Source organism: Bombina bombina, chromosome 2, assembly GCF_027579735.1.
Source record: "Bombina bombina isolate aBomBom1 chromosome 2, aBomBom1.pri, whole genome shotgun sequence".
Lineage (NCBI taxonomy): Eukaryota > Metazoa > Chordata > Amphibia > Anura > Bombinatoridae > Bombina > Bombina bombina.
This window is the reverse complement of record NC_069500.1, coordinates 168,185,062-168,202,085: the sequence shown is the minus strand read 5'-3', so window position 1 is coordinate 168,202,085 and position 17,024 is coordinate 168,185,062. Positions and strand designations below refer to the sequence as shown.

Here is a 17,024-nt window from a genome sequence, read left to right as displayed (position 1 = left end):
CATTAGGGGCAACCTTCCTTTTGGAGGCTGGTCTTTTTAGAGTTCCTGTTCAGGCATTTTGAGTTTCTCTGGGAGAGCTCTGTTCTAGCTGCTGGGAAATGTATCCTGTTTCTGCCATCTCCGCCTACCTATCCTCCAGATCTTGATATGTTATGGAGCATTTCCTGGAGTACCTTAGGGTTTGGTATGGGATCAGGGACATGAGGGGTTCCTCAAGTCCTTTTGGGGACATGTTCCCAGTGTATGGATCCTTCTTTTTTGGGTCCTTGTGTTCTAGGGAGTTTGTCTCCCTGGGCGTTGCCTTTGTAAAGATAACCATGAGTTGTTTTCTAGGTGTTGAAAACGGTCCTTCTGATTTTCCTGGTCTCTGGTTAACCCTTTTGGGGGGTAGATGCAGTCCTTATCTTTGGCCGGGTACCTTCTTGGGAGACGTGACTCGTAGGGCAGACGCCTCGGAGGTTGTTTGGGCCTGACAGACTCTAGGTCTGATTGGTCTCTAGTTCGGCTTTGCCGGTGGTGTAACTGATGTGCAGTTACCTGGGCTCGGGTTTTTCTCCCGTGTCATTTGTACTTAAATTGTTTTGGGTGTTGAGTAATTCAGGCTGTGGTGCCTTTCGAAGGGGCCACCTTTTGTACCCACCCGTTATTTGCATTCAGTGTCCTCTAGCTTGGGTATGGTTTTCCCAAAAGTTATGAATGCAGCTCTTCCCTTTTAAGAAGAAAAACTGCAGTGGACTCTTCCCTTTTAAGAAGAAAAACAAATTATGCTTACCTGATAATTTCTTTTTCTGAAGGGAAGAGTCCACAGCTCCCGTCCGTGTTTTTATCTCTATGAGGCGGCTGTCATTTTTGTTCTTCTGGCACCTTTTTTCACCCTGATATTTCTCCTACTGTTCCCTTGGCAGAATGACTGGGGGATGAGGGAAGTGTGGGAGGTATTTAAGCCTTTGGCTGGGGTGTCTTTGCCTTCTCCTGGTGGCCAGGTTTCTTAATTCCCAAAAGTAATGAATGCAGTTGTGGACTCTTCCCTTCAGAAGAAAATGAAATTATCAGGTAAGCATAATTTATGTTTTTAAGACACTCTCAGCTATGTTTGGCACTTTATATTATAAATTTTTTAATATATATTGTATATACTTGCCATGAGGTTATTTCCCTTTGCAGTCTAACAGTTTCAGCATGGAGATTATGTTTATCAGAGATTTTAGGTATTTTTTTCTTACCTGGGGTTCCAGTTACTTGTAACTTGGAGTCTGTATTTCAAAATTTTTGTGGGCAAACTAGGCTCGTGATGACGCAAACTGCTACTTTTTATTGCATCATTTTTGGCGCAAACATTTTTGGCGCGCAGTTGCGCCTGTTAAGCGAGTCGCGTCATTTCTTGTGTCTTTGTTGATGTTAATTTTTTTGTGTAATTTCATCGTGTTAGCTTTGGCTCCAAAAGTTTTTTACCTCTGCATTTGCGTCATCTTTGTTTGCGTCATTCTTGGCTCCAAAATTTGTTTTATTAAGTCTCTCCCTCTTTTGCTCGCTGCTCTCATTTGTTTATAGAGGGCTATGATGTTTGCTTTTGATTTTACTTTTGTATAAGAATTTTATCATAAACATTTTTTCCCATTCCTGAAACTGCTATTTTGAAGAAATTGGATATTTTGTTTAAATGTTATTTTTTTCTTTTTTGTTACATTTTGCAAGATGTCTCAAACTGATCCTGCCTCTGATGTTACTGTAGGAACTAATCTGTCTGAACACAATTCTACCAAGTTAAGTGTGTTTGTTGTAAATTAGTTGATCTTATTTCTTCAGCTCAAATATGTGGCACTTGTTATGACAAATTATTACATGCTGATAATGTTTCTATAAGTACAAATACATCTACTGTTATTCCTTCACAGTCTAATGTACATGATATTCCTGCAGATATGAAAAAACAATTTATGTAAGAATTTACCTGATAAATTAATTTCTTTCATATTGGCAAGAGTCCATGAGCTAGTGACGTATGGGATATAAAATCCTACCAGGAGGGTCAAAGTTTCCCAAACCTTAAAATACCTATAAATACACCCCTCACCACACCCACAATTCAGTTTAATGAATAGCCAAGTAGTGGGGTGATAAAGAAAGGAGTAAAAAGCATCAACAAAGAAATTTGGAAATAATTGTGCTTTATACAAAAAATCATAACCACCATAAAAAGGGTGGGCCTCCTGGACTCTTGCCAATATGAAAGAAATGAATTTATCAGGTAAATTCTTACATAAATTATGTTTTCTTTCATGTTATTGGCAAGAGTCCATGAGCTAGTGACGTATGGGATATCAATACCCAAGATGTGGAACTCCACTCAAGAGTCACTAGAGAGGGAGGGATAAAAATAAACAACAGCCATTTTCCACTGAAAAAATAATACACAACCCAAAATATAAGTTATTCTCATAATGAAAAGAAAAACTTAAAACATCAGCAGAAGAATCAAACTGAAATCGCTGCCTGAAGAACTTTTCTACCAAAAACTGCTTCTGAAGAAGCAAATACATCAAAACGGTAGAATTTAGTAAATGTATGCAAAGAGGACCAAGCTGCCGCTTTGCAAATCTGATCAACTGAAGCTTCATTCTTAAAAGCCCACGAAGTGGAGACTGATCTAGTAGAATGAGCTGTAATTCTCTGAGGCGGGGCCTGACCCGACTCCAAATAAGCTTGATGAATCAAAAGCTTTAACCAAGAAGCCAAGGAAATAGCAGAGGCCTTCTGACCTTTCCTAGGACCAGAAAATATAACAAATAGACTAGAAGTCTTCCTGAAATCTTTAGTAGCTTTAACATAATATTTCAAAGCTCTCACCACATGCAAAGAATGTAAGGATCTTTCCAAAGAATTCTTAGGATTAGGACACAAGGAAGGGACAACAATTTCTCTGCTAATGTTGTTAGAATTCACAACCGTAGGTAAAAATTTAAATGAAGTCCGCAAAACCGCCTTATCCTGATGAAAAATCAGAAAAGGAGATTCACAAGAAAGAGCAGATAGCTCAGAAACTCTTCTAGCAGAAGAGATGGCCAAAAGGAACAACACTTTCCAAGAAAGTAGTTTAATGTCCAAAGAGTGCATAGGTTCAAATGGAGGAGCCTGTAACGCCCTCAAAACCAAATTAAGACTCCAAGGAGGAGAAATTGATTTAATGACAGGCTTAATACAAACTAAATCCTATACAAAACAGTGAATATCAGGAAGATTAGCAATCTTTCTGTGAAATAAAACAGAAAGAGCAGAGATTTGTCCCTTCAAGGAACTTGCAGACAAACCCCTATCCAAACCATCCTGAAGAAACTGTAAAATTCTAGGAATTCTAAAAGAATGCCAAGAGAATTTATAAGAAGAACACCATGAAATGTAAGTCTTCCAAACTCAATAATAAATCTTTCTAAAGACAGATGTACGAGCTTGTAACATAGTATTAATCACTGAGTCAGAGAAACCTCTATGACTTAGCACTAAGCGTTCAATTTCCATACCTTCAAATTTAATGATTTGAGATCCTGATAGAAAAATGGACCTTGAGATAGTAGGTCCGGCCTTAACGGAAGTGGCCAAGGTTGGCAACTGGACATCCGAACAAGAGCCGCATACCAAAACTTGCGGGGTCATGCTGGAGCCACCAGCAACACAAACGATTGTTCCATGATGATTTTGGAGATCACTCTTGGAAGAAGAACTAGAGGCGGGAAAATATAAGCATGTTGATAACACCAAGGAAGTGTCAGCGCATCCACTGCTTCCGCCTGAAAATCCCTGGACCTGGACAGGTATCTGGGAAGTTTCTTGTTTAGATGAGAGGCCATCAGATCTATCTCTGGAAGACCCCACATCTGAACAATCTGAGAAAACACATCTGGATGTCGGGACCACTCCCCTGGATGTAAAGTCTGATGGCTGAGGTAATCCGCCTCCCAATTGTCTACACCTGAGATATGAACCGCAGAAATTAGACAGGAGCTGGATTCTGCCCACACAAGTATCCGAGATACTTCTTTCATAGCTTGGGGACTGCGAGTCCCACCCTGATGATTGACATATGCCACTGTTGTGATATTGTCTGTCTGAAAACAAATGAACAGTTCTCTCTTCAACAGAGGCCAAAACTGAAGAGCTCTGAAAATTGCACGGAGTTCTAAAACATTGATTGGTAATCTCGTCTCTTAAGATTTCCAAACCCATTGTGCTGTCAGAGATCCCCAGACAGCTCCCCAACCTGAAAGGCTTGCATCTGTTGTGATCACAGTCCAGGTTGGCCGAACAAAAGAGGCCCCTTAAACTAAACGCTGGTGATTTAACCACCACGTCAGAGAGTGTCGAACATTGGGATTTAAGGATATTAATTGTGATATCTTTGTACAATCCCGGCACCATTGATTCAGCATACAAAGCTGGAGAGGTCGCATGTGAAAACGAGCAAAGGGAATAGCGTCCGATGCTGCAGTCATGAGACCTAAAACTTTCATGCACATAGCGACTGAAGGGAATGACTGAGACTGAAGGTGCTGACAGGCTGCAACCAATTTTAAACGCCTCTTGTCTGTTAGAATCAGAGTCATGGACACTGAATTTATCTGGAAGCCTAAAAAGGAAACCCTTGTCTGAGGAGTCAAGAAACTTTTTAGTAAATTGATCCTCCAACTATGTTTTTGAAGAAACAACACTAGTTGATTCATGTGAGATTCTGCAGAACGTAAAGACTGAGCTAGTACCAAGATATTGTCCAAATAAGGAAACGCCGCAATACCCTGTTCTCCGATTACAGAGAGTAGTGCACCGAGAACCTTTGAAAAGATTCTTGGAACTGTTGTTAGGCCAAATGGAAGAGCAACAAATTGGTAATGCTTGTCTAGAAAAGAGAATCTCAGGAACTGATAATGTTCTGGATGAATCAGAATATGAAGGTATGCATCCTGCAAGTCTATTGTGGACATATAATTTCCTTGCTGAACAAAAGGCAGAACAGTCCTTATAGTCACCATCTTGAAAGTTGGTACTCTTACATAACGATTCAAAATTTTCAGATCCAGAACTAATTTTCTTTCTTTGGGAAAATGAATATATTTGAATAAGACCTTGTTCCTGAAAAGGAACTGGCATGATTACCCCTGAAACCTCCAGGTCTGAAACACACTTCAGGAAAGCCTGAGCTTTTACTGGATTTACTGGGATGCGGGAGAGAAAAAATCTCCTCACGGGAGGTCTTACTCTGAATCCTATTTGGTACCCCTGAGAGACAATGCTCTGAATGCATTGATTTTGGACAGAATTTATCCAAACATCCTTGAAAAACCTTAATCTGCCCCCTACCAGCTGTGCTGGAATAAGGTCCGCACCTTCATGCAGATTTAGGGGCTGACTTTGGTTTCTTAAAAGGCTTGGATTTATTCCAATTTGAGGAAGGCTTCCAATTGGAAACAGATTCCTTGGGGGAAGGATTAGGTTTTTGTTCTTTATTTTGATGAAAGGAACGAAAACGGTTAGAAGCCTTTGATTTACCCTTAGGTTTTTTATCCTGAGGCAAAAAAAACTCCCTTCCCCCCAGTAACAGTTGAAATAATAGAATCCAACTGAGAACCAAATAAATTATTACCTTGGAAAGAAAGAGATAGTAATCTAGACTTAGATGTCATATCAGCATTCCAAGATTTAAGCCACAAAGCTCTTCTAGCTAAAATAGCTAAAGACATGGATCTAACATCAATTTTGATAATATCAAAAATAGCATCACAAATAAAATGATTAGCATGTTGCAGTAAGCGAACAATGCTAGATAAGTCAGAATCCAATTCTTGTTGTGCTAAATTCTCCAACCAAAAAGTTGATGCAGCTGCAACATCAGCCAAAGAAATTGCAGGCCTAAGAAGATGACCTGAATATAAATAGGCTTTCCTTAGATAAGATTCAAGTTTCCTATCTAAAGGATCTTTAAAGGAAGTACTATCTTCCATAGGAATAGTGGTATGTTTAGCAAGAGAAGAAAAAGCCCCATCAACTTTGGGGATCTTTTCCCAAAACTCTATTGAAATAGCTGGTAAAGGATACAATTTTTAAAACCTTGAAGAAGGATTAAAAGGAGTACCCGGCTTATTCCATTCCTTAGAAATCATATCAGAAATAGCATCAGGAATAGGGAAAACCTTTGGAGTAACCACAGGAGGTTTAAAAACAGAATTTAAACGTTTACTAGTTTTAATATCAAGAGGACTAACTTCCTCAATATCCAAAGTAATTAACACTTCTTTTAACAAAGAACAAATATACTCCATTTTAAATAAATAAGTAGATTTGACAGTGTCAATATCTGAGGAAGGATCTTCTGAATCAGATAGATCCTCATCAGAGGAGGATAATTCATTATGTTGTCGGTCATTTGAAATTTCATCAACTTTATGAGAAGTTTTAAAAGACCTTTTACATTTATTAGAAGGCGGAAATGCAGACAAAGCCTTCTGAATAGAATCAGTAACAAATTCTTTAAAATTCATAGGTATATCATGTACATTAGAAGTTGAAGGAACTGCAACTGGCAATGTACTATTACTGATGGACACATTGTCTGCATGTAAAAGTTTATCATGACAACCAATACAAATGACATTCGGAGATATAATCTCCACAATTTTACAACAAATGCACTTAGCTTTGGTTGAACCGATGTCAGGCAGCAAAGTTCCAACAGATACTTCTGAGACAGGATCAGATTGAGACATCTTGCAAAATGTAAAAGAAAAAACAATATATAAAGCAAAAATATAAATTTCCTTATATGACAGTTTCAGGAATGGGAAAAAATGCAAATAGCATAGCCCTCTGACATAGAAAAAGGCAAGAGGCAAATAGCAATGGGATAATAAATAATGAAACAAAATTTGGCGGCAAGTATGACGCACAACGTAACTGAAATTTTTTTGGCGCCAACCATGTCCGGAAATGACACACTCGGGTCACTAACGACGCACCCTGTGTGAAGAACTCGGCGTCAACTATGACGCCGGAAATTACGAAATTGCGTCAACAGACATGCCTATCGCGCCAAAAAAATTCTTGCGCCAAGAATGACACAATAAAGTGTAGCATTTGGCGCACCCGCGAGCCTAATCCAGCCTGCAATTTCAAAATGTAGTCAATTGAAAAAATCTTAGCACAAACTTACTTCACCACCTCCATAGGAGGCAAAGTTTGTAAAACTGAATTGTGGGTGTGGTGAGGGGTGTATTTATAGGCATTTTAAGGTTTGGGAAACTTTGCCCATCCTGGTAGGATTGTATATCCCATACGTCACTAGCTTGCCAATTACATGAAAGAAATGATATTGCTGCAGCCCATAGAGAAGGCTATGACTACTATCATGCCTTCAAATAAGCCTAAAAGGTCTTTCCAAACTTCTCATAAATATGATTACATTTGTATTGACCGACAGCATACTGAAGTATCCTCTGCTGATGAGGATCTCTCTAGCTCAGAGGATCCTGCATCAGAGACTGAAATTGACAAATCTTCTCTTTTTAAGATTGAATACATTTGTTAAAAAAGTATTAAAGAAAGTATTGTTTACTTTGGGTATTGAGGAGTCTAGTCCTCTTGATAAGACGACTAGTAATCGTTTGAATTCTGTTTTTAAAACTTCTGAGGTTACTCCAGAAGTTGTTCCTATTCCAGATTCTATCTCTAATATGATTACTAAAGAATGGTCTAAGCCTGGTACGTCTTTTAACCCTTCTTCTAGGTTTAAGAAGCTATATCCTTTACCTGTGGCCAATTTAGAGTTTTGGGAAAAAGTCCCTAAGGTTGATGGGACTATTTCCACTCTTGCCAAACGTACTACTATTCCTATGGAAGATAGTACTTCTTTTAAGGATCCTTTAGATAGGAAGATTGAATCTTATCTTAGAAGAGCATATTTACATACTGCTATATTCTTAGACCTGCTATTTCTATGGCTGATGTTGCTGCTGCTTCACCTTTTTGGTTGGACAGCTCAGCACAGCAGTTATCAGATCCCGAACTGTCTAGCATTGTTCTTTTACTTCAACATGTTAATCATTTCATTTGTGATGCTATATTTGATGTAATTAAAATTGATATTAAATATGTATTTAGCTATTCTAACTAGAAGAGCTTTATGGCTTAAATTTTGGAATGCTGACATGGTGTCTAAATCTAGATTACTATCTCTATCATTTCAGGGTAATAATTTATTTGGTTCTCAATTGGATTCTATTATCTCCACTATCACTGGGGGAAAGGGAGTTTTTCTGCCCCAAGATAAGAAATCTAAGAGTAAGTTTAAAGCTCCCAATCATTTTCGTTCCTTTCATTACAATAGAGAATAAAAAAACTCTCCTTCCCGTAAGGCCTCTGGCTCTTATTGGAGACCATCTCCAAATTGGAATAAATCCAAGCCTTATAAGAATCCAAATCCAGCCCCTAAGACTGCATGAAGGTGCGGCCCTCAAACCAGTTCAACTGGTAGGGGGCAGATTGAAATTATTTCAAGACATTTGGACAGATTCTGTTCAAAATCAGTTGGTTCAGGATATTGTTTCTCAAGGGTATCGAATAGGTTTCAGAATAAGACCTCCCATGGGAAGATTCTTTCTCATGTTCCAACAAACGCTGTGAAGGCTCAGGCTTTTCGGAAGTGTGTTTCAGACCTAGAGGTTTCAGGAGTGATTGTCCCAATTCCTCAGCAGGGACAGGGTTTGGGTTTTTATTCAAATCTCTTCATTGTCCCAAAGAAAGAAGATTCGTTCTGACCAATCCTGGATCTGAAAATGTTAAATCATTTGGTGACTATAAGGACTATTCTGCCTTTTGTTCAGCAAAGTCATTTCATGTCCCCAATAGACTTACAGGACACTTATCTTTACATTCCGATTCATCCAGACCACTATCGTTTTCTGAGATTCTCTTTTCTAGACAAGCAATACCATGTTATCACTCTTCCGTTTGGCCTAGCGATAGCTCCAAGAATTTTCTCGAAGGTTCTCGTGCCCTTCTATATGTAATCAGAGAGCAGGGTATTGTGGTGTTTCCTTATTTGGAAGATATCTTGATACTAGCTCAATCTTTTCATTTAGTAGAATTTCACACAAAACAACTAGTGTGGTTTCTTCAAAGACATGGTTGGAGGATCAATTTACAAAAGAGTTTCTTGATTCCTCAGACAAGGGTCACCTTTTTAGGTTTCCAGATAGATTCAGTGTACATGACTTTTTCTCTATCAGACAAGAGACAAATTAATTTAGTTTTAGCTTGTCTAAAACTTCAGTCTCTACCATTCCCTTCAGTGGCTATGTGTATGGACGTTTAAGGTCTAATTACTGCAGCGATCCCCTTTGCTCGTTTTCATATGAGACCTCTACAGCTTTTCATGTTGCACCAATGGTGCAGGGATTATACTCAGATATCACAGTTTATATACTTAAATCCCAATACTCAACTCTCTCTGACTTGGTGGTTAAACCATCACCTTATTGTTCAAGGGGCCTCCTTTGTTCATCCTTCCTGGACTGTGATCTCAACAGATGCAAGTCTTACAGGTTGGGGAGTTGACTGGGGGTCTCTGACAGCACAAGGGGTTTGGAATCCTCAAGAGGCGAGGTTACCAATCAATATTTTAGAACTCTGTGCTATTTTCAGAGCTCTTCAGGCTTGGCCTCTATTGAAAAGAGAACTTTACATTCATTTTCAGACACACAATATCACAACAGTGGCATATGTCAATCATCAAGGAGGGACTCGCAGTCCTTCAACAATGAAAGAAGTATCTCGGATACTTTCTTGGACGGAATCCAACTATTGTCAAATTTCTTCAATTCATATCCCAGGTGTAGACAATTGGGATGCGGATTATCTCAGCCGTCAGACTTTACATCCGGGGGAGAGGTCTCTCCACCAAGATGTGTTTTTTCATCTTGTACAGATGTGGGGTCTTCCAGAAATAGATCTGATGGCCTCTCGCTTAAACAAGAAGCTTCCCAGATACCTTTCCAGTTCTAAGGATCCTCAGGCGGAGATGATGGATGCTTTAGAAGTTCCTTCGTTTTACCAACCTGCTTACATTTTTCCGCCTCTGGTTCTTCTTCCAAGGGTGATCTCAAAGATTATAATGGAACAATCTTATGTGTTTCTGATAGCACCAGCATGGCCTCACAGGTTTTGTTATGTGGATCTTGTCCGGATGTCCAGTTGCCAGCCTTGGCCACTTCCTTTAAGGCTAGACCTTCTGTCTCAAGGGACGTTTTTCCATCACAATCTCAAATCTCTAAATTTGAAGGCATGGAAATTGAACGTTTAGTGCTTAGTCATAGAGGTTTCTCAGACTCAGTGATTAGCACTATGATATAAGCTTGTAAGTCTTTTTCAAGGAAGATTTATCATCGGGTTTGGAAAACCTCTCTTCCATGGTGTTCCACTCATGATTTTTCTTGGCATTCTTTCAGAATTCCTAGAATTTTACAGATTCTTCTGGATGGTATGGATAAAGGGTTGTCTGCAAATACTTTGAAAGGACAAATTTCTGCTCTTTCTGTCTTATTTCATAGAAAGATTGCTAAGCTTCCTGATATTCACTGTTTTGTTAAGGCTTTGATTCCTATCAAACCTGTTATTAAATCCGTTTCTGCTCCTTGGAGTCTCAATTTGGTATTGAAGATTTTACAGGCTCCTACTTTTAAACCTATGCATTCTCTGGATATTAAATTACGTTCTTGGAAAGTGTTATTTATTTTGGCTATCTCTTCTGGTAGAAGAGTTTCTGAATTGTCTGTTCTCTCTTATGAGTCTCCTTATCTGATTTTCCATCAAGATAAAGCTGTTTTGCGGACTTCTTTAAATTTTTGCCTAAAGTTGTGAATTCTAACAACATTAATAGGGAAATTGTTGTTCCTTACTTGTGTCCTAATCCTAAGAATACTCTTGAAAGGTCTTTACATTATTTGCATGTGGTAAGAGCTTTGAAATATTATGTTGAGGCTACTAAAGATTTCAGAAAGACTTCTAGTCTATTTGTTAATTTTTTCTGGTTCCAGGAAAAGTCAGAAAGCCTCTGCCATTTCTCTGGCATCTTGGTTGAAACTTTTGATTCAAAAAGCTTATTTGGAGGAGGGGCAGTCTCTGCCTAAGCAAATTACAACTTATTTTACTAGATCAGTTGCCACTTCTTGAACTTTCAAGAATGAAGCTTCAGTTGATCAAATTTGCAAAGCAGCAACCTGGTCTTTTTTGCATACATTTACTAAATTTTACCATTTTGATGTGTTTGCTTCTTCGGAAGCAGCTTTTGGTAGATTGGTTCTTCAGGCAGCTGTCTTAGTTTGATTCTAGCGCCTTTGATTTGAATTTTTTTTTTAAATGTTTAAGAAAACGTAATAATTTTTTTGGATTTAATTTCTCAGCGGATTTAGCTGTTTTTCTTTTATCCCTCCCTCTCTTAGTGACTTGTGGACGTCCACATCTTGGGTATTATATCCAATACGTCACTAGCTCATAGACTCTTGCCACCTACATGAAAGAAAACATATTTTATGTAAGAACTTACCTGATAAATTCATTTCTTTCATAGTGGCAACAAGTGAGACCCACCCTATTTTTTGTGGTTATAATTTTTTTGTATAAAGCACATTATTTTTCCAGTTCCTCTTTTTGTATGCTTTTTACACCTCACTACTTGGCTATACGTTAAACTGAGGTATGTGGGAGGTGGTAGGAATGTATATCCCATAAGTCACTAGCTCATGGACTCTTGCCACTATGAAAGAAATTAATTTATAAGGTAAGTTCTTACATAATTTTTTTTTTTTTTTTTTTAAATCTGTACATGATTAAACATTCTACATAAAATTTTGAGCTTAATGTCCCTTTAAGGATCATTTTCAGAATAGCTGTAATGTAACTTTAATGCATCACTTGTAATCTAGCCCTATATTCATGTAGATTACAATTAACTATACACCTTATATAACATCTTGTTTGCTGCAATTGTTTTTCAATGGTCAAACTCCACAAACCACTTTCCTTATTTAGAGGACCCAATTCGGACATGAGTCTAAGGATGACAGGGGTTACCACTTTTGATGCTGTCACTGTGTTAACAAATCTCTACAAACTACAAATATGTGTTAAGGTTAGACTTTTACAACTTGTTTTGTGCTCCTTCAGTTTTCACAACTGAAAAATCCATAATTGTAACCTTTAATTACATAAAAAGTCCAAAATAAATAATAAAGGTATGTGACAAGTTGCTTTACTATGCATAATTAAGCATTTTACAGTGTTTACTGTGCCTCTGACTGCACTTGTATGTATTTATAGATATGTATCATTATAAATGTCATTTCTTCTGTATACTTTTGTAAAAAGGTGATGGTCCAAGCCATAAAATGTGAGGGTACAAGATGTTGACCACCAAGCTAAATATGAAGGGTCCATGGTGTAAATAGTGTGTGACCTCATCGGCTACCTCTTCCTACCTCCTTGCCATGTGTAGAGCACTTTGCATGGCTAATTCAGGGCAGCTGGTACCTTTGAGGTTTGTGGGCACTACAGTAAAGCACATCACCCCAGTACCACCCTAGAAACACCACTGGTGCGGATTCTGCTGGACTTTTTATAAACCTGTTTTTGCATTTACAGAATCCATTTGATGATACTACAAAGCTAAAATATGATAGAAAACTAAGCTTGTGTTTTTAAATCTTCAAAACTGGCACTTTTGTTCTTATTCAGGATATCTGGAATGATGTCAAATGCAGCAGGTGGCCCCGGTGCAGGTGTTGGTGGATTAACTGACCTCTCAAGTCTTATACAAGCGTAAGCACATTTTATTTTTTTGTTAATTTGCATTGTGTTACATTTTTAGCAGATTTAAGCCCAAAGAAAAACAAAATAATTATAATGGTAATACAGTACTCGTGCTCCTTAAACTGTTGTACTCTCAGGTAAACATAAAGCCATAACTGCACACTACATGTTGCACCTGTTATTTTACAAACAATTCCCATTTGTGTATATGTTTTCTACTCTACACCAGTGGAAGCCAACACTGCACCCTGTTTTGTAGTGATGTGCAGCAGAATACAATAACCTTTTTTACAATATACAGCACTTTCTCCCTCTTCATAACTCTCTTTGTATGTCCATAACAAAAACATATATATTTTTAAAAGAACAATGAATTGTGACCAATTAGGCAAAAGGTTGTAGCATAAGTAAGAAATATCTACAGCAATATAAGATATGTGGGGTCATAAACATACCTTAGTATTGTCTCTGTTTTCATTTTCACATCATTATTTTCTTGATATTTCTTCATTATAGTGGACAGCAGTTTGCTCAACAAATTCAGCAACAAAATCCTGAGTTAATACAGCAGCTGAGAAATCAGGTGCGGAGCAGATCATTTAGCGGAACCACTGAGGAGCATTCTTGACACAGACAGGTATGTAGAGAAAAGTTTTGTGTATGTGTGTGTTTTAAACAGATAAATAGTTGTGGTAAAAAATAAGCCTTAGTTAAACAGCTGTTCATTTTAGCTACTTGCTCTTCCTAGTACAAACTCACCATGGTATACGAGTTTGAAATGTTTATAATTTGTATTTCTTTCCTACTCATTTCTTTATATGGAAAACATGAACCCACAAGTATTAGAGAGAACAAAATTTACTCCTACCAGTTTGGCTGCAATACTTTTCCTTCCTGTTTCTAAATAGGTCTTAGTTGGCTATGTATGAACAAAATCCAGAAGGGTTAGGGAGGGTTGTATGTAGAAAGTTGCACTATATTATTTGGGAGTTCATACCTCCTACAAGAAGGTACAAGCCATATACCACACCAGTTCCTGAATATGATATAAATGTTAGTACCAAGAAAATTTAATATTTAGTATATATGTTTGCAAATTATAAATAGCAAATTACAACACCGTTATGTTCATGTTTATATATGAAACACTTGTTTATTCTAGATAAGCAGCCATCTTTCTTCATCACTGATGAACAACTACTGCTCATGTGAGAATAGAAGAAGCGGATACAACTGGAGATCCACCGGACTGCATTCCTTGAAATAGCTCCATTGTCACACGCATCTAGATAAGCAGAGCACCAAAAAGGTTTAGGGTATAAGACCAGTGGAAGGACATAAATATATGCAGCTTGCACACTAGGCTAATTTTTATGAAGTTACATCATTTATTTATACGAGATAAAATGAAACAGCATTGATAAAATGTATAATTTAGTTTTTATTTCACGATTATATCTATGCCTGTCTATCAGTTTGTTTATGTGTGCATATATATATATGATACAGTTTAAGGAAAAGCTATATTATTGTTACACTAGTATTTGTAAACTCCTATCATCAGATACAATAAACCCGTATTGCTACTTGAACACAGGTGGATACATCAGAGGAGTTCAGCCTTTGCATAGATATATTGACTTTAGTAGTTTACAGCTTAAAAGGACAGTCTACTATATAATTGTTAATTTTTAAATAGATAGCTAATCTCTTTATTACCCATGCCCCAGTTTTGCAGAACCAACACTGTTCTATTAATACACTATTTACTTCTGTGATTACCTTGTATCTAAGCCTCTGCAGACTGCTCCCTTATCTCAATTCTTTTGACAAACTTGTATTTTAGCCAATCAGTGCTTACTCATAAATAACTCCACAGGAGTGATCACAATGTTTATCTATATGACACAAATGAAATTACACTGTGTAACTGTGAAAAACTGTCAATATTCACTGAGATAAGAGACAGCCTTCAACGACTTAGAAATCAGTTTATGAGCCTAAATAGGTTAAAGGGACAGTCTATGCCAGAATATTTGTTTTACAAGATAGATAATCCCTTTATTGCCCATTCCCTAGTTTTGCATAACCAACACAGTTATATTTATACACATTTTACCTCTGTGATTATCTTGTATCTAAGCAAACTGCCCCTTATTTCAGTTCTTTTGACAGACTTGCATTTTAGCCAATCAGTGCTGGCTCCTAGGAGCTCCACGTGCGTGAGCACAGTGTTATCTATATGAAACACATAAACTAACACCTTCTAGTGGTGAAAAACTGTCAAAATTCCCTGAGATAAGAGGCGGCCTTCAAGGGCTTAACTCATGGTTTAGCTTTCAACTAAGAATACCAAAGGAACAAAGCAAAATTAGTGATAGATGTAAATTTAAAAATTGCATGCCCTATCTGAATAATGAAAGTTTGTTTTGGACTAGACTGTCCCTTTAAGCTTTCAACAAAGAATACCAAGAGAACAAAGCAAATTTGATGATAAAAGTAAATTGGAAAGTTGTTTAAAATGACATACCCTGAATCATGAAAGTTTAATTTTGACTTGTCCCTTTGAGAATGCCAGAGTAAACAATGCAGAATAAAACTTTATTGCCGAAGACAATTAAAAAAAACAAACAGATTTTTCTTCATGGATAACTGAAATGCATCTTTGTAGCAAGTAGACTTTCATAAGTAACATGATTAAAGGGGTAGAAAGATCAACATTGAAATGTGCATGAATGTATTTCAATTTTAATAAGTAACATTTTTACAACATACTTCTATTAGCATAAATGCTTATAGTAAAAATGTGATAATGTTTCAGTGGCATATGCATATAGGCTATAGTGCCGATATATCAACAGTCGAATGGACATGATCCTGGACAGTTGAATGGACATGATCCTGTCGGATCACCGTCAGACAGGTTACCAGAACTGCACAAGCAGTTCTGGTAACCTGCTTATGCAATGCCGCCCCTGCAGATTCGAGGCCACTTGCAGGGGGTGTCAATCAACCCGATTCTATCCGATCGGGTTGATTGCTGTTCGCCGCTTCAGAGTTGGTGGACTAGTTAAGGAGCAGCAGGGGGCTAAAGGCTCGCTTGGAAACAGGGGGATCTGGGGCTATTTGGGCCTTGCTAAATCAGCCCCTAAGTTTGATTCAAGCACCATGCATGCCCAGAGAGCTGGTAGTGGTATTTTACATCAGACTTAATTCATGTCATAAAATACACTGCTGACTTTTTGAGGAGGTGTTTAACTGCGGGTGCATAGGACGTTCATAGAAAATGACCGTATCCTGCGTAGAAACAGATATAATCTTTAGGACCAGTCAACACACTAGACTTGCATAATCAACAAATGCAAGATAACAAGACAATGCAATAGCACTTAATCTAATCTTTAAATGAATAGTAGATTTTTTTTCTGACAATTTTAAAAGTTGTCTATTTCCACTTCCCCTGTACCATGTGACAGCCATCAGCCAATCACAAATGCATATACGCTTATTCTGTGAATTCTTGCACATGCTCAGTAGGAACTGTTGACTCAAAAAAGTTTAAATATAAAAAACTGTTCACTTTTTTTTAATGGAAGTTGTTTAAAATCACATGCCCTATCTGAAAAACTGTTTCTATTTCAAATGTAAATTTGCCTATGCACATTTTAATTGTGACCTTCCTATCCCTTTAACCAGCGTTAATTTTTCGTCTTTTCTTCTGTAGTAAAAAGTAATGTTTATATTTCCAGACCAGATGCACACCACTGTTTATCTACTGCTATTCTGAGGTTTCTTTGTGTACTTAGTTCATTGTTAAATTACTTTAAAAGAAAATTATTAGCACTTTAAATGATTGTTCATGTCTGGGGTCTCAATAAACTGCTTCCAGAGTGGCTGCTTTCTTTATGAGTCCTTATTAGGTTGTATACTGCATTTCTGTACTTGTTTTGCTGCTAACAACTCATCTTTGCAGAAATGTTTTTAAGACTTTATTTATTTAAATGCAAAATGCACCTTTTTTTCTTTTGTATTCTCACTGTACATCACTGTCCTGCTAGTCAATTTATTTTTGCTTCTAAAGCATCATTAAATTTACCAGTTATTTGTAATGTTAAAGGGACAGTAAAGTAAAAATTATACCTTCATGATTCAGAAAGAGCATGAAATCTTAAACAATT

General features: G+C 37.4%; 1 protein-coding gene across 1 annotated transcript in view; it reads left to right on the top strand.

Moving 5' to 3' along the window:
* The window catches only part of SGTB (small glutamine rich tetratricopeptide repeat co-chaperone beta), a 300,564-nt gene extending 284,603 nt beyond the window's left edge, over window positions 1-15,961 (top strand). Inside the window, exons 10-12 of the mRNA XM_053701340.1 lie at window positions 12,772-12,855; window positions 13,363-13,483; window positions 14,009-15,961. Of these exons, the coding sequence (XP_053557315.1) occupies window positions 12,772-12,855; window positions 13,363-13,474 (196 nt within the window). The 3' untranslated portion in view covers window positions 13,475-13,483; window positions 14,009-15,961. The remainder of the gene's footprint in view (window positions 1-12,771; window positions 12,856-13,362; window positions 13,484-14,008) is intronic.
* The last annotated feature ends 1,063 nt before the right edge of the window (window positions 15,962-17,024 follow it).